This window comes from Gambusia affinis, linkage group LG11 (assembly GCF_019740435.1).
Source record: "Gambusia affinis linkage group LG11, SWU_Gaff_1.0, whole genome shotgun sequence".
Classification (NCBI taxonomy): domain Eukaryota; kingdom Metazoa; phylum Chordata; class Actinopteri; order Cyprinodontiformes; family Poeciliidae; genus Gambusia; species Gambusia affinis.
The window spans coordinates 3,230,606-3,248,640 of NC_057878.1; the positions used below are offsets into that span (position 1 = coordinate 3,230,606).

The 18,035-nt window shown below is 39.4% G+C and overlaps 1 protein-coding gene across 2 annotated transcripts in view; it reads left to right on the forward strand.

Moving 5' to 3' along the window:
• The window catches only part of vwa8 (von Willebrand factor A domain containing 8), a 67,423-nt gene that overhangs the window by 31,786 nt on the left and 17,602 nt on the right, over nt 1–18,035 (forward strand). For both annotated transcript variants that reach the window (XM_044132156.1, XM_044132157.1), the window contains exons 26-37: nt 124–275; nt 3,131–3,239; nt 4,128–4,266; nt 5,115–5,302; nt 9,623–9,742; nt 9,881–9,945; nt 10,445–10,570; nt 10,664–10,773; nt 10,851–11,002; nt 11,298–11,502; nt 11,591–11,672; nt 12,614–12,818. In XM_044132156.1, coding sequence (XP_043988091.1) covers nt 124–275; nt 3,131–3,239; nt 4,128–4,266; nt 5,115–5,302; nt 9,623–9,742; nt 9,881–9,945; nt 10,445–10,570; nt 10,664–10,773; nt 10,851–11,002; nt 11,298–11,502; nt 11,591–11,672; nt 12,614–12,818 — 1,653 coding nt within the window. The remainder of the gene's footprint in view (nt 1–123; nt 276–3,130; nt 3,240–4,127; nt 4,267–5,114; nt 5,303–9,622; nt 9,743–9,880; nt 9,946–10,444; nt 10,571–10,663; nt 10,774–10,850; nt 11,003–11,297; nt 11,503–11,590; nt 11,673–12,613; nt 12,819–18,035) is intronic.

Consider the following 18,035-nt stretch of genomic DNA (forward strand, 5'->3'; position numbering starts at 1 on the left):
AGCCGTATCGCCTAACCTTGGTAAATGTATACAACAAATATGAATGTTTAATTGTTCACACACTTATTTATTTATTTTCTTGTATTTATTTCGTCTTTGTTTTCACTTTTCCCTTCTCGACAGAAATTTCCCAACGAGGGCCTCGCCAACGTGGTCAGGAACGTATTCGACTTCGACTCGTACAACAAGGACGCGCGGGACGTTCTGATCGAGGCTCTGCACAAACACGGCATTCCCATCGGAGCAAAGCCAACCTCTGTCAATCTGGCAAAGGAGTAAGACCCCAAAAGCAGCTGATGCTAGCACATTCAGGGACAGGCACCTCTCTTAACTTGCTGTTCTGAAAAAAAATTTTTTAAAAACAAAACATTCAGGCTGTACATTAACATTCTTGATTGATAGTTAAATCAGTCCTGCTTTATTCTGATTGGTCAGCTCCAGTGGTGCAAGAAAATCCTCCATTAGAGATGTGAGACAGATTTCAACCAAGTACAAATGATTGTAAAGTATATCTTTACAAACAATTAGTTTTTATGATGACAAAATTTTATAATGTTTGGTAAATTCAGTAGATTTCATATTGGTTTAAATTAAATTGGAATTCGTTATGATTTGCTAAACCACACCTCTATTTCACATCTTAGCCATCAATAGTTTACTATTTGACTTCTTGACTACATGTATAATATCAATCAAAACAAAGAAGAAGGAAAATAATCTATTTTGTCACTAAGCAACTCTAAATTCAGATTAAATTGCATCTTCATTTCTTAAACTGTCAAGCTGAGCTCTAAACTAATTAGTCTTTGGAAATTTTGGAAAGGATGTAAAACTACCATCATTCACCAACAGCTCTTCAAAGACTCCCCGTTTAGTGTGTACGGGGATTCATTCCTTACATGACGAGTTCCACTAGAAGTGGCTTTTGCCTTTGTGTTGTTTCACACAGAAACCCGACTTTTTGTAATCAGGCTACGGGTTAATATTTTTGACTTAAGATGGCCAGAATTTCTTTAAAAAAATACAAAAAAATATCTGGAAGTTAAGTCTGGAAAGTAGTTAAAAAAGAAAAAAAAAAGTGCAAAAAACCATTAATGACAAACTTTGCATCAGAACACTTGTGGAGGATTTCCTCCTACTTTGAATACATTCAATACCATCTTTATTATTTTATTATGAACTACATAAATGCCTTGACTTATTCAAATTCTCTAGAAGTGAAGCCAGAGGTGAAAGAAGTCATTCCGGACACTTTACTGAGACTGAAAGTAGTAACGTTTAGTCTTCTACCTACAGTATCAAACATCTGCACCGAAGAGTGTTGGTGTCAGTGTAGCCTGATAGCCTTTAAGTATATTGTCTTCACTGATTAGAAATGGATTTTCACTTTCTGTGCATTTCTACTCATTTTCTGCTGCTGGTTTGTCAACAGAAGGTTTCTGTAAATACTGACCGACTGAAAACATTGAAAATCTGAGATGCTTGGAAGAGGCTCGTGTTGCCTGCATCTTTCACATATCGTTCTAATAAATTGTTATTTATTTATTATCGTTCTAATAAATTATTCATTAGAAAGGTAAAAATTATTTCACTATCCACTAAATGTCACAGATAATGTACAGATTTGTTCTTTTAAATAAAGGAAAATATTTGTTTCTTCTGTCTCCTGTGCTTTTATTTGACACATTTATAGTCGACATTCAGTTTTGGAAGAAAGAAAACATAATGAGCAGAACAGAAACAAGTATTTTCCTTGAACAACAATAACCCAATATTCAGATTGGGATTTCCAACTTGAGGCTCTTTGTTGTGGCTCTGAATAAATTTGCCCAAATAACTAAGCAATGCTTTCAAATTTCAACATAATTAGTCTATGAATGACAGTTTTAGCTGTTCTTTCCCCCAGACATTTTCATGTAATTTGTAAGCAAAACATTTTCCCAAAGAATGATGCTAATACCAAAGATACACCGATCCGATATTAATATCAGTATTGGTCCTGATATTTTTTTTTTTAAATACTAAAGCTCAGATATTGGCATAGGTATCAGAAGTGGAAAACGTGGATCAGTGCATTCCTAATTAATGCTATTAAAGCTATACCTTGATTTTAATCAGTAAGTTTCAAACTGCTGATTTCGCTTTTTACATCATAATTTTCAAAAATGTAATTCCCTATTGAAGAAAATGATCTAAGAAAAATGTGCAGCTGCTCTTTATTAAAAAAAAATTAACTTAAATCTTATCGTACGTCTTATAAGAGCGAGCTGTTTTATTTCCACAAGTTTTGTTGCTTTTATGGTTCTTAGCAACTTTTGATTAGCTTGACTAAAAATCCAAAATGGCCGTCAGGGCCGTAGAGGTCGCTGACCCCTAATTTGGATGATGTTTGCTGCTGTTTCTGTCATCCAGTCCCCCTTTTCTTTGCTCCGTCTTGAACAGTTTATGGCAGCACTAGCCTCCGCTCACATCTTGTGTACATGAAAGCAAATATTTTGTCTCCTGATTTCCGATTTTGGACATGGAAAACATGAAACCGCTCGACTTGCCCGTCTCGCCGCCTTTCTATTCATAGATTTATTTACGGTGGTCGGAACCGTCCGTCCTCTCAAGTCCACTTCCCCTCCTCTCCACCAACACACACCAACCCCTCCCCAATCTCTTTGAAATGTGTGTGTTTTGTGGTCAGGATGCATCTTTTCACCCCACCTGCAGCCAATAAGCCCCCGTGGCAGCGCTCCAGCTATGAATCATGGGAAAACCAGTAAACATCTGCTCAGATGTGACTGAGCACATGAGGATATTTGTTCTGCATATATTGGCTTTTCCATCCCCAGGGAACGCGGGGATTCAAAGACGAGCGTGTGTTTTCTAGGAGCCCCCGTCCCAGCAGAGTGAAGCTGTCATCTGATATCATTTTACAGCTCCTGCTTTGAGCCCTCGAAGGCCAGAACTTTGTTTTTCATTTTATGTGGGCATTAACAGCAGTTCCACCCATAATTATCCAAGATGAAAAATCAGAACACAGCAATTTGTGTGTACATGTAGGAGCTCTTTGTTTTAATCCCCTAGGAAATGACTATTTGTGTGTGTGTGTGTGTGTCCGGACTGACTGGATTATTGTCTTCAGGTTGCCGCTGCCGGAAGTCACGATGACGGGATACTGGACTTTAAACCAAGGTGGCAACGCTCGCCGCAAGCTGCTCTGTCCCACTGAGACACGCCCCATAGACGTCAAGGTACACATAAATAAGCAATTTATCAATTAATAGTATGATCAATTAAAATGATCGCAATAATTTTCATTTGGACAACAGACGTCAAATCAAATCAAACTTTATTTGTATAGCACATTTCAGCAGCAAGGCATTTCAAAGTGCTTTACATCAAATCAAACACAAAAACACAACGCAACATAGAATCAACAATAAAAACAACATCAAGTCAGGTTCTGTCAATAAATTTGCAATTGGTTACGTTTCAAATCCAACTCTAAACAAGTGGGTTTTTAGTTGAGATTTAAAGGAAGTCAGTGTTTCAGCTGTTTTACAGTTTTCTGGAAGTTTGTTCCAGATTTTTGGTGCATAGATGCTGAATGCCGCTTCTCCTTGTTTGGTTCTGGTTCTGGTTCTGGTTCTGGGGATGCAGAGCAGAGAGACTTGGAAAATGATGCTTCCTGACGCTCCACATCCAGTCTAACTGAGCTCATGCTGTCTGCGTTAAACACACCTGGTTTCCAATGAAGTGGTTCTAAGATTTATTCATCCTGGAGAACTGCACGCCACACTTTTCAGATTCTTATTAGCCAGACTATTGCAACTTCTATCGAGTAAAAAAAGATAAAGAACTGAATTGATGTAGCCTACTTTCTCAACTTTCAAACACTTGCCAGCAGAAAGATTTTTTTTTTCATACAAACTTTTGTTTTTCCTTCAGCTTTTCATTTTTGCCTGTAATCAGAGCCGTAGTTCCCATGGTTACAAAGACAGAAATACATTTGCTAATGGAGTCATCTATGCACAAACAACCACTTTTAAGTCTGATTTGTAGAAAAGAAACTTTATCTGAAACATTAAACAGCAGCGATGCTGTCATCAGTGTGTGTGTGTGTGTTTACGTGCTTCCAGGGCCCGGCGTTCCTGCGAGTCCAGAGTTATCCCAGCAGTCGGCAGGAAAGCAGGACTCTGAGTTTCAGCGAGGAGAAGGCCCACTGGCAGATTCCCATGAATGAAGTGAACATCATCTGCGACGTGGTCAGCTCAGACGGTACTGACGGTTTAATCATCTGTCACACACACACACACACGCACACGCACACACACACACACACAACTAACAAGTCTCAAGTAAAAAGTTTGTATTTTATGTCACTGAATTTCTGAAGTAAAACCCAGAAATTCCCTTTATTATTCAAAGACGATACAACAAAGTCCACTCCTCTGTTGAAATGTCAGGTTATAAAAATAACACAATAATAATAAATTCAGAATTTTTTCTGCCTAGTACAAGTCAGCAACGTTTCCACCCTGAGAGCCGTTTTTGTCTTTGCTCCAGCTAAACAAAATGTGTTTAAAGCCGGGTTGTCCATTTTTTTTGATGAAAGTAAAAGTTTTTTTTATTTTTTTTTAAATAAAAAAACATCATCACACTTTTACACAAAAGGAATGAGTAATGTTTTTTCAAGAAAAGGTCACTTCTTTGTCTATATTTGATGATTTATTACAACTGTTTTATATATACAGTACAGACCAAAAGTCTGTACTGTATACTGTATAAACTTTTGAGTTTTTCCATCAACCTGCTAAGGGACTACAGATGTAAATTAGCCTCTCTGGCTAAATCTGGGATACTGAAGTGATGTATTTATGTTGTTAATATTTATTAAAGGTACTTTAATAATCAGTTTAATCTGATGTCATATTTTTTTTTGCCTTCCTGACATTTTAACAGGCCCGGCCAAACTTTTAAATCCACTGAGCTACAGAAGAAACAACTTGGGAATTTTATGACCTTTCATTTGCTGTCTGAACAAAAACTTGATGAGGTGATGGAAGGATTTAAAGGTGTTTGCACAGAGCTCCAGTGTGACGTCGCCGCTGCTCGTGTTTTTGCAGACACGCTGTACGTGGCCATGTGTAACCCCGTGACCCTGTACTCCATGAAGGAGCGTGGGGACAAGATTCAGTGCATGGAGCTCTATGACGTCTTCCCCAGGACCATCAGCGGCGTCTGGCAGCCGTTCGTCACCGTGGCGCCGCTCGGGAGCCCCCTTGATGGACAAGTGGTGCTGCACGAGGAACAGGTACACACTAGCAATCTAAGTAGAGAATGATGAGTTAATCTAAAGCTGAGCAATCTTATCGATCTATTAACGATTAATTGACAAGCAGCAATTTTCTTAAAAACCTGAGTTTCTCTTGTATCCAATCTTTCCATAATATGAAGGGCTAAACTGTTCTGAATAAAAAAACAAAAAACACATCTTGACATTGTGTTTTACACCCTTATTCTGGTGGGGTCAGGAGGGGTGCTGGTCTTTCTCCAGCAGGCGAGAAGCGGGGTCACCCTGGACAGGTTGCCAGTCCATCGCAAGGCAACACAGAGACAGACAGGACACACAACCATCCACACACGCACACACACACACCTAGGGAGAATTTAGAGAAATCTATTAACCAATTAGCTGTAGAACCCAGAGAGAACCCACACATTCTCAGGGAGAACATGCAAACTAAATGCAGAATGAACCCGGGCCGGGAATCGAACCCAGGACCTTCTGGCTGCAAGGCAACAGCTCTACCAACTGTGCAGCTCAGATTGGAATTTTAACTTAAAAAATCATTAATCAACAATTAATCATAAGTTTTATTGCTTGCGTTCCTAACAAAAGTTACACACACTAACGTGTGTTACACACACATCAGTCTGATTCAGCAATCACAGAAGAGATAAGATGGTGTTTGATCTGGAAACACATTCCGTCACAGCAAATATTCCACTCTGAGGAGTTGTTGGGGTTTTTTTTTAAGTGTATTTATGTCCACACCACGTAATGTGTGTTCTTTAATCTGTCTATGTCCTTTTAAAGAGAAGATGGAGCCACGCTGGGATTTCTCAGCAGCTCCCCCACTTGGCTTGTTAACACTGTGGAGATCGGAGCTTGACCTCGCGCAGTCAGCACTGTGGTGTTTTTAGGTTTTTTCCCCGCTATGGTCAGAGTAAGTCCAAGTGCTTGTCATCAAACAACAAGTAATGAATCAAACCGGACCGCTGGAATTTCCAAAGGGAGAATAATTGCTGATGTTTTAACCACAGAGCGTCATGAATCCATTCTGGGTGAATGGTAGTGAAAACAAAAAGATAGTGTGTCTCTATTTATTTATATTTCTAAAATAACAGATGGCCTAAATAGAACAGCTTTTAATAAAACGGTGAACATTGAAGAGGGACAGAGCTTTGAAAAGTACTTCTGTACGATTAAATTACCAGGAGGAACGGACCAGAACTCCAGCAAACCTGTGGAAGGAAACCCAACATTCATCCAGTTCAAAGGCAATGAATGAGATGTAGATCAACATGTACACTTCTGAACTGGAAGACATTCATAAATACATTTCTGAAATATTTTTCTCCCGTTATTATGGTGTTTAGCAAATAGAAATCTTTTTTGTGATTCTAACTGACCTGAAACATAAGAGGTTTGGTCTGATTTAACTTCAGACAGTCAGACAGAAAAGATGTTTGTGACTTTTTAATTCATCTGTAAACTTCTGGTGTCAACTTTCAAAGCAACATCAGAAAAAATTCCACTCTTGTAGTTTGTTGCTAGGATTTATACCAGCATGCTTCCAAATTGTGACTCTGTGAAAATAAACATGGTAAACATTTGAAATCTTAAATAATTTTTTATTTTTTTTTCACCTGATGCTTTCAGTAGACAATGGGTTCATCTGTATGAGGGACGTCGGTGTGACACCTTCATATGTTGTGCTTTCGAAAACATTTGGATTCATATTTCACAAATTGACCTAAAGCCCGGGCTGCACAGTGGTGCAGCAAGAAGGTCCTGTGTTCGATTCCCGGTCCGGGGTCTTTCTGCATGGAGTTTGCATGTTCTCCCTGTGCATGGTGGGTTCTCTCCGGGTTCTCCGGCTTCCTCCCACAGTCCAAAAACATGACTGTCAGGTTAATTGGTCTCTCTAAATTCTCCCTAGGTGTGAGTGTGTGTGTGAATGGTTGTGTGTCCTGTATGTTTTCTGTGTTGCCCTGAGACAGACTGGCCACCTGTCCAGGATGACTCTGCCTCTCACCCAGAACGTTAGCTGGGGATAGGAACCATCACCTCCTGACCCCATTAGGGACAAGGGTGTTAGAAAATGGATGGATGGATGGATGGATGGATGGATGGATGGATGGATGGACCTAAAGCCCATGAGGCTTCTGGAAATGTAGGGCTGGAAAAGCCTGAATCGGTGAAATATTTTGCTCAGGATTTCCAGATAAAATCTTAACACCTTGACACATCAAACTATAGAGGCGCGTTAGATCAGGATTGGAAGATGTGTTCGTAAGTCGTTTCTCTGCTGTTTCCCATGACATATTTATACAATTACGACCACAGTCTCTTCAAGATGAAGTTCATCTGTTGTACTTTGACTTTCTTTTTTTTTTTTTTTGTCTTTAACAAGACAACCTCGGATACCTCAGAGTTTAAAAATAGCTGCGCACAAGTCTGTTTCTTAAAATGGCCAGTGGTTGACGGTTGTTTGTTGATGGACGTCCTTTCGCCCCGCGGGACGCCGTGCAAGACGAGAACAATGCTAGTTAGGCTTGTCCTGCAACCAGAACTGCTTTGCACAGCTGCTGCACATTAGGCAAGAGGAGAACTTCTAAAAATACAGTTGTGACGGGTCGGGTTTCGTCTGTCTAAAAATGAGGAGGCCCAGACGAGAGGAGGTTCATTCACAGGTCGTTGTCCTCGCAAGTGTGGATAGAAGCGGTTTCACGCATGAATGTGTGTGTGAAATTAACTTTAAAGGTTTCATTCAGAGTAAACGTTCACTGAGATCATTTGTCCGGACTGTATCTGAGTCGGAACACGTTGACCTGCCGGGAGTTCATCTGGCTTGAAGAGGGTTCCTCTAATGGCAATATATGTTTAGAATCAGGAAATGGGGTTTACCAATGCTGATTGTGTATGTGTGTGAACACGCATTTGTGTGTGTGTGTGTATTTGAGGAATGGGAGGCCATAAGGAAACCATTAGTGTGAAGCCGAGTATCAGGGGCCCAGGACAGCTCCCCTGTGGCTCCCACTCATAAAGCTCAATTGAAATGAATCCTTTTGCGTCACAAAGCCTTCAGCGCGGTTCATCCGAGACACACGCACGGAAACGGAAACGTCTCGCACACAAGTGCAGACCCCATGCGGACAGCGTAGCTCTGCAGGAGCCGGCTCAGCGCCGCAGCTCCCTGACGAAGACTGCCCTCTGCTGGCTGCTGGGGGCTGGATACATATTTTAAATGGAGGGATTAGCTTGTAGTGCTGTGCTGCAGTATTTGGGCCAGGAATCTTGGGCCCCCTGACAGAAAATTCGATTGTCCCCCAGCTGCGCAGCTGCTGTTACAATTTTTTGAGTCTTTTTGACCCATAAAAAGCATCACAATTTTAAAGGCTTGCAAGTTGCTTCCTTTGGTTCAATACCGCTAACTAGCACAATATTTACTGCTCATGAATTTTACATCCAACAGTCCACATACAGTATGTAAATAGGTTGCTTACATTTTTTCTCTTAGTTTTAGATTACTGGAATATTACTCCCCACAAGAAACATGTAAAATGTACATGAAGCAGTTCAGACTTTTTAAGAAATGCTGTGTAGCTGCATTTTATTCAAACTGCAGTACATAACTATAATAAAAAATATGTTTTCTCCATATTTGTTAAAGCTGTCACCGTGTCGTGCCAGTTTATGGAACAGATAATCTGTGAAAACAATCAATCTCCTCCGCCTGCTCCTTGAGCTGCTACTGCTAGCTAAAGTAATGCAACGTTCCGACCAAAACAACCAATCAGTTTCAGAAATGTTCTATTTTCTTTCTAGAAAATTTCTGAATTTTTGAGCAATCCTTTGATTTTTCAAGTTCAGAAGTTCCTGAGATATTTCTTAGATTAATCTAAAAATTTCAATAAAACATTTTCTGCCTTATATGCAAAAACACGGCATTCCTTTTGTGCATCCTTAAACATTTGCAGGTCAAAGATGCCGATTTGTCACAGATAAAAATAAAAATCCTGGTTAATGAGAAACAATGTACTGTTACGTGGTCATGCTAACTAACCTGATGCTAACAACCGGCTATGCTGGCTGCAGCGTAGCAGAGAGCAAAGGGTTGATTGACAGCGCTAAGTCCCACCTCCTGGCTTTGATTGGTTGTTTCTAGATAGCGAAGGTATTTGTATCATAGCACACTGTCGTAACATGGTGACAGTTTCAACAAACATGTAAAAAATTTATTTTTTCTAAAAGTATGTTATGCTACATCTTATTTAAAGCGTAGTTGTTTCGCTGCTGTTTTAATGTGAGTCTCTGTCCGACCCGTCTCTCTCCGTGCCATGTCAGAGTAACACAGTGCTCCATTTGGACCTGGTGACTGGGGCCGTGCGGAGACTCATGCTGTCTCCAGACGGGGACCAGACTCCCTCCAGAGCCTCCAACTGGTGGAGCAGCAAAGAACAGCAGGTCAGAGGTTTCACCGTCTGCAGAGAGAGATGTGAATGTTTGGCTCCCAGGCATCTCCTCTGTTTATTCACCATAATAAAAGAGTTTGGTATTCGGTTCGCTGAGGTTTTTACTTTCTACATCACTGTTTGTTTGCAGGGAGGCTACAAGATGTGTCGTGACTTTTCTAAGAAAAACTGGCTTCTCTTTTATAAGGAGGATGGGTAAGATGCTCAGATCCAAACTAAACCGTCCACAACACTGCTGAAAATACTGATCTATAAGGGGCTATATTATGGAAAATTTACTTTTTTAAGCTTTATATTTTATGTTATTATGTTATTTCCTCGTCAAAAACATACCAGAAGTGTTTCTTTGATTCTTTCGTGCATGTTTGAGAAATCCTTTAATCTCCCATGGCAACCAATGCTCTCACCAACCGCTGCCTTTTCCATTCAGCTCCTTCAGACTAGCCAGAAGTAATTAGCAAACAGTGAAATGCTCCTAAAAACGTTGTAAAAGGCTCAATGGAGAAATGTGGTTACGGTGACTTCCTGAAGACAGAGCTTCAGAAAAAGCAGGAGCTTCTTAAAGAAACAGAGGCCCAATTTCAAGGCTTTAAAATGCAAATTTTTTAAGTTGCGTTTGATAGAAATAGGACAGCGTGCCTGAAAAATACATGGTACCGCCCCTTTAATGGCTTTCTGGTGTTCATACACGCAGAAACCAGCTGGAGGTGCTGGACGTGCTGGAGGGCCGGGTTCATTCCATCTCGCTCCCAATCAACTTGAAGTCAGTGTTCCTGGTTGCAGAGGACCGGTGGCTTCTGCTGGAGAGCAACACCAACAAGTAAAGGAACCATTTTAAATTCTCTTCTCACGTTCTTCAGGAACAAACTTCAAACTTCAAACTCCAAACGGCTTTTTTTCTGCATAACTTCAGGAAGTTCCTGCTGACCAAGCCCATGCACATGGCAGCTGAAGACTCTGGAGTGTGTCAGCTTCACAGCATTGGTGAGGACCCGGTCAGCTCTGGTCATGCAGCTGCTTCAGGTATGGGACACACAAAGTAAGAATATGTCCATTATTACTCTTCCTTCATGTTTGTTTTCCATTTTTCCCCCCCTCAGCCGAGGTTATAGTACCCCAGATGCTGTCGAATGAGCAGCTGCCCAATGAGAACCTCAGTGCCGCTTTGGAGCAGAAGATCGTTTCCCCAAACCGCGTGCTGGCTGACACCAGCTGCTTTGCTCAGATCATCGTGGGCTTCCCAGACCTCATGGTGAGACATTAAAGTGTATCTAACCCCCAAATCAACGGTTCTTTTTCCCGGTAAACTGTCTAAATATATTATTTAGTTTCATCTTTCTTTTTCTGTGCAAATTTTGACATTTTTGTTTAAATAAGTTTAGTTCTTTTTTATTTTACCTAAAACTGTCTCTTACTTATAAGTTAACTATGTCTTACTTCAAATACTGAAAACAATCACGAAACTTAACCAAGTAAGTAAATAATGTCAGTATCTAACAGATGAGTGCTGATATGTTTTTTTATTAACCATTGTATTTTTTTAACAGTCCCCTAATGAGGTGTACAGCTTTAAGAGGCCAGTCAACCTGTCGGCCATGAAAAGCAGTGAAAGCGGCTCTCACGCGTTCTTCAGGGGTGCGCTGCGGAGCGGCTCAGCCAAACGGGAGAACTGCGTCAGTCTGCTCTCAGCCAATCAGGTGGTCCGAGCCATCCCACCCACCAAGGCGCCCCTGAGGGACATCTACCCTAAAGGTCACAGTTCACATCGTATGGGCGATAGTGAGCCAATGCATTCAGAGAATGTCGGAGTTTGTGATTACTCGCTTCCTCCGTCTTGCAGACGTTACTCCTCCAATGGCAGCAGCGTACCTGGAGGTGACCGACCTGACCTCCAAGAAGCTCAAATACATTCCGGTTCCAAGGTAAAATCAGCATAGATAGAAGTTGTGGGATTTTTTTGGGTGATTTAATTTCTTCACTTATGGTGAACAAAGTGATTTTTTTTTAAAATATATAGAATCCTGGTTTTGCATCTTTTGCTGCCACCTTGTGGGGGAAAAGCATGATTACATGGAGGAGGATGACTTCCAGAGCTGATTTTGTCTGTTTACTAGTAAATTATTGAGAAGTTCACTTGTTTCAGTAATTCAATTTAAAAACTTAAACCCATATATCAATTAATTACATGGATATATTTCTAGCCTTTAGTTCTGCTGGTTTGGATTATTGTAGCACACGACTAATGGAAAACTAAAATTCAGTCAGAATTCAATCAGAAAATCACAATATAACAGGAGTTTTCAAAACAGATATTTTTTCAACAAAGTTTGATAACTTATACAATCATGGGGAAGAATACTGACCCCTACATGACCCCTGTCTAGTAGACAGTGTGTTCTATAATGCACTGCAAACACAAAATTTTACCAAGTAATTTTGGTCTCGTTCTAGTCCAAATATCTTGGTACACTTGAAATTAAACAAAACTAACTTACAAAATATAGGAGCTTGTTGAATTCCTTAATATTGATGAAAAGGCAGATTATTTGACTTATAACATGGGAATTTAAATTAAATAATGTAGTACTAATTCTTTCCTCCTTTTTTTTTAAGTCAAGGGAATATTGAATTAAAACAGGCTCCTATTTCTTTCTGAAACATATAAGTTAGTTTTGTCTTGTTTCTAGTCTACTAAGATATTTTAAAACCAGACCAAATTTACTTGGTGAGATTTTGCGTTTTTGCAGTGTGTAAGTTAAATAAATCCAGTAAAATGTTCCTCATGATATTTTTCGAACAGATCTATTTCATACATCCTGACCTGACTCACATCTTGAGGAAAGCCCTGTCTTGTGATTGGCAGGTCGATGACCGTGTCGCCGTACACCAACTGGTTGTCGAAGGTCTCAGACTGCGACGTGCTGCTGGCCGCTTTGGGTTCTGGAGGCGTGGTCACCGTGGACATGGGGGGCTACGTCCGGCTGTGGGAAACGGGCCTGGACGCCCTGCAGCGCTCTCTAATGGAGTGGAGGAACATGATTGGCTCAGAGGACGGCAGACCTATTCAGGTATGAGACCAAATGGAGGGCGCAGTACCTCTCGGCACCACTGAGGGGCGGCGCTGTGCTGCTATAGTCTTGATGTCTCTTTCCCATTCAGGATCTTTTCTTGCTCTTGCAGGATATTTTTAATTCATCTGAACATTCCTGATTTAATAAGCAGTGGAATGCTTTCCAATTACAAAATTCACAAACTGGCATGTTTTTTTGTTTTGTTTTTTTCCTGTCATGGGCGAGCGTGAAAGAGGGGTCATTGTCATTTTGACGCAACAGGTCAGAACGGTTTGACCTTTTGCACTGAGACGGCATTGTTGAGGAGCCCACATGCAGACGCAGACAGATGAGTCCTGATAGTGTATCTGCAAATCTGAGTCTCGTGAAAGAAAGGGGGGAAGAAAAAGACCAAACACGGTTTGAAAGGATTCAGTTACCGGATCAAATATTTGTTTCATTGTTCCCAACAGTCAGTGTCCAAGAAGAATCTTTAAAAAATGCCTTGAACGCAAGTTAAAGACCTTGATAGAAATGTTTTGCTGCAGCTGAACACCTGGGCCTCCTGCTCGTCGGGATTCCTCTGCAGTCGCCTGCAGATCACACTCTGCCTGTGTTAGCGTTTGCTTTCTGCATCCACAGAGCTTCCACTGTACGACACACCTCAAACATTCTCCGTCTTGTTTGCATAAGTCAAGTCTGTTCAGGATGACCCGTTTGCACACAGAATTTGTGCAATATTTACCACACGCCTTGTTTTAGGTCATCGCGACAGTCGACACCCAGGCGTTTTTCCTCCTGCAGGAGGGAGAAAAGAAACTGAGTTTCTTATTTAACACATTCATATTTGATCTTTGTAGATAGGAAGAAAAAAAGGAGAATAAATTTCTGCCAAAAATACTCAGAAATTGTCTAGAAAAACTGAAATTGAAAAGTGGAAACTCAATTTCCTTTTTTTTTCGTAGAGAATTTTAGAGATCAATCTCAAAATTTCTGATTTTTATTTTATTGCAATATTTTTTCCTTTGGAGCTTTGTTTTTTTTTTTTTTTTTTTTCTGAGTTTTTTCTGGAACATTTGTGATTATATGATCTCAGAAATTTCCACATATTTTTTTCTAGACAATCTGTCTGCTTAATCTCAAAATTTCTTTTTGTTTTCTATTTATAATGACTTTAATTCACTGATGTACATATTAGAGTAAAAATATGATTTTTTATTTCATTAAATAAGTTCTTTTCTTCCATATTATCGCAAGCAAAAAGCTTTTGCTAAAACACAGTTATCTGCAAACACATTGTTGTTCATTCACAGTGATCCGTTAACATTAGAACATTAGCGATAGCTTATATTTAACCTCATTTCGTATTGTTTCGTTTTCTCACTTTAGCAAAAATGATCGGTAACTTCAGATTGAAATATTGATATCAGGTGCAGCTGGGGAAGAAAACTTAAGCAGGAAAAGAGGAACAGATGTTCTTTTATTGGTGTTGGTTGACTGTAGTTCCAATTAAAAGCTTCAGATCAAAATGACTGAATGTGCTAAAACTTCACACTGCAAAAATCAACCGGGTTATTTTGGTCTAGTGTCTTGTGCAAACATCTAACTAACTTACAAGTAACTTTTCAGCAACAAGCTACAATGTACTCAACAACATGTGGGGAGTTACAACCATGTTGAGCAACATGGTTGTAACTCCATTCAGTATGTTAAAATTAGTGTATAACCTAAAATTAGCTAAAATGCTAAGCTAAATGCTGCCAATGGTATAACTAGCATGTTGTCTTACAGTGACTTCCTCCATTCAGTGTGCTAAACATGGCTAATAAATAAACAAAATAGCTAAAAAGCTTATTTTAGGGAAAAGGCTACTGCTAATGTGGGCAGTGCAATGCTAATGTTTGTGCTAATGTTAATGGACTGCCTTCTAATTTTTACTTTTGCAAAAGTAAAAATCAGATGTTTACATTGTAGCACTTGGTTATCAGAAAATGAACTCATCTCTTTTACAACAAATATTTACAACAAATATTGTTATTGTTCAAAAAACATAAGATTTCCTTTGCTCTTTTGAAATATTACTTATCTTATACTTCTCAACAAGAATTGTACAGTTCATAAATTTGCCAGAAAAGTAAAAAAAAATAAAAAATTGTCATTGATGGTAGATATATTATAAAACAGACATTCAGTACAAGAGTATAAATCTAATTTATACTTCGTGGCAGTTCGTTACCAGAAAGAAATCATTCATCTCTTAACACCAAATTAATAACAAGTATTATCATTGTTTATAAAACTGAAGCTCTTTTGAAATTCTGCTTATCTGCTTAGACGCAAGAAATTTACAGTTGGCAAATTTTGCAAAAGTACAAATCTCCATGCCACTTGGTCACCAGAAAACACTCTCATCTTTTGGCAACAGATTGACAACACGGCTATTATTTTAAAAACAAAATATTTTTTCTGCTCTTTAGGAATGCTTTTTATCTTACACTACTAAGCATTTAGCAAGAATTGTGCAGTTGGTGAATTTTTCAGAAAAGTGAAAATATATATTTTATTTCTTTTGTCATTTGTGGTAAATATATTATAGAACAAGTACTGCTCTGTAGAAATGACAACAGAAATAATAGCCCGCATGCTGAGATCCAGCAGCATTTAAGTTGTGGGGGTGATATGTTCAATGGTACGAGCTGCATTAACAGTGACAGGAAGCAGCAGTTATTTTGAGGCCTTCCATGCATTGGAGGCTTTGAAATGCCTTGTTCTGCATGCATGTTCTCCTATGCGTTGGTATGGCAGGCCTCAATAATCTGCCAACGGAACTAGTACTTCTTCAACAATATTAAGGAAACTCTTTCAGTTTTAATTAGACTTGTTTAAGACTAAAACTGTAAAAAAAAAAAAAAAAAAAAAAAATCAACATAATTCACATAGATTATTAGTGGAATGATACATTGCGTGGGATCTTCCCACTGTTCAGTTCGGTAACATCCACAACGCCTTCGGTATACAAATGCATCCATCTCAGACAGCCATCATATCTGCACACACTTCATGTATTTACTTGTGGTTCCCTGCAGGCTTCCAGCTTCACGTAATGACAGTCAAAACAAGCCAGCCAGTCAGCCTGCCAATTAACTACACAATATGTCTGTGTTTTTTTGCCTCTATTTCAGTGATTTCATTTTACTTTCTGCTGGCGTCGTTGGCCACACGCCACCATTTTCCTTCCCTGACTACTGTCCCGTACTAAAGCAGCCTATCTTGCAGACACATGCTGAATCCTGCAGGGCTCAGCAACTTTATTCAAATATGGGTAGACCATTGTGTAATCGGCATCTCTCACAGACAGTATCTCCACTTCTAATCTCTCCAATATTTGATTCACTCATTTTTGTATTTTTAAACATTTTCCAAAGGTTTTCTCTGGAGAGATTAACAGTACAGATAATACATTTGAATGCAGATGTGCTGTGTTAAAGAATATAGACTCAAACTAAGAGTCTGAATGATGAATAAAGTGGTCTTTGGGTTGTACATTTTCTTTCAGTGTGAATATTTTTCAGTCTATGTAAAGACCTGCAGAATTGTACACCAGTCGTAGTTATTTTGTCGAAAACATATAAACAACTCCGACTTAGCAACATGTTTGGCATGCCTTAAACGGACAGTATTACGGAAAATTGACTCTTTTTTTTTTCTTGCTTTGCATCATGTTATAATGTTATTTCCTCACCAAAACATCACTAGAGCATTTTTTTATTCATTTCATTTTTAGAAATCCTTTAATCTCCCATGGCAACCAATCAGCTATTCAAAACACCTGGGTGGGCCTAGCCCCGCCTTGGAGGATGAAGCTCCTCCTTGGACTTTTCAATGAGTAGCTTTGCAAGCTTCTTATATTACAGAACTCAACTCCCCCGCAACTTCCTCCACTCTTCTCCTTCAGACTAGCCAGCAGCAATTAGCAAACACCCAATATAATTGCACATCAGCTGAGCTCATTATAGGAGCTATTTCTCAGTGAAACACTGGTAAAAACTTTGTCAAAGAGTTTATAGAGGAGCCATGTTGTGATAACTTTTAGTTTCTTAAAGAGACAGAGCCCCAATTTCAAGGCGTTAAGTCAAAACGTCAAATATCTTTTAAGTCATATTTGATACATGGAGCATTTATATAACAACCAAAGGGAACATACTTACATTTTTGAGTTATAAAAGGGCACATAACACTGCCCTTTAGAGGAATATGAGTGATCAACTTCCTTTGACATTTCTGGTCATTCTACGTTGTTTTTACAATTTTTTTTTGTTCTCAAAAGCAAACTGCAACACCTCCATGTAGCACCTTAAAGTGTGGATTACAGGAAATCAACTGAGACATTAGTAGCAACTCTGCCTGCTAGCCTGAATAGTTTCAATCTCAACAGGCGACATCTGAAACATTAAAAACAGTAAAACTGTTACTTACATTAATACTTTGATAACATGCCTGCAGTTTTGGGTTTTTCATTATAGTTTAGTGACTTTTTGTCTAAATCAGTTGTAATGAGTTTATTAGTTATCATTAGTTAAATATCGTTTGGTTTAGTTTTTAGTCGTTATGGTCGTAGTTCTACTGGGCTGTAAGGTGAAATAAATCCCTCCTCCTACAAATGTTTAGTCTTGTTAAGGTCTAACTACAGTTGGAAGCTAGTATTGCTAGCAGTCAACTATAGCAATACTAGCTAGTGCAGTGCTCTGTGTGAGTAAAGACTTTAGGACAGAGTTTTACTGAAGATTGTTTTCTTCATTGAGCTTCTGATGGAAAAACATAAAACATGTCTTGTACAATTTCACAAGCATGGGTTCTGTCTGAATCACACCCTGCTATACGTTTAACCCACTGCTACATGTTCAAACATTCATGTCGCGACACGCCTTTATGCTAACACACACATTGGGCCATATATAAATATAGTCACATAAAACACTCAGGAGTGAACTAACATGTGCTTGGTTTCATACACACTCACACACACACGCACACACACACACAAGACGGCTCTCGGTCTTTAGGCTTCGAAAGACAGAATCAGAAATTTATGAGGCTATTAATCCTACAAGACCAGGCGTGGACCTCAGAGGAGAGAGAGGGAGCCTCAGTGTTTGAAGGAAAGCAAGATGTGAGGGAGGAATCTGACATTGATTCCCACAGCCATAAAAAGGAGATTTTCCTCTCAGCACCAAA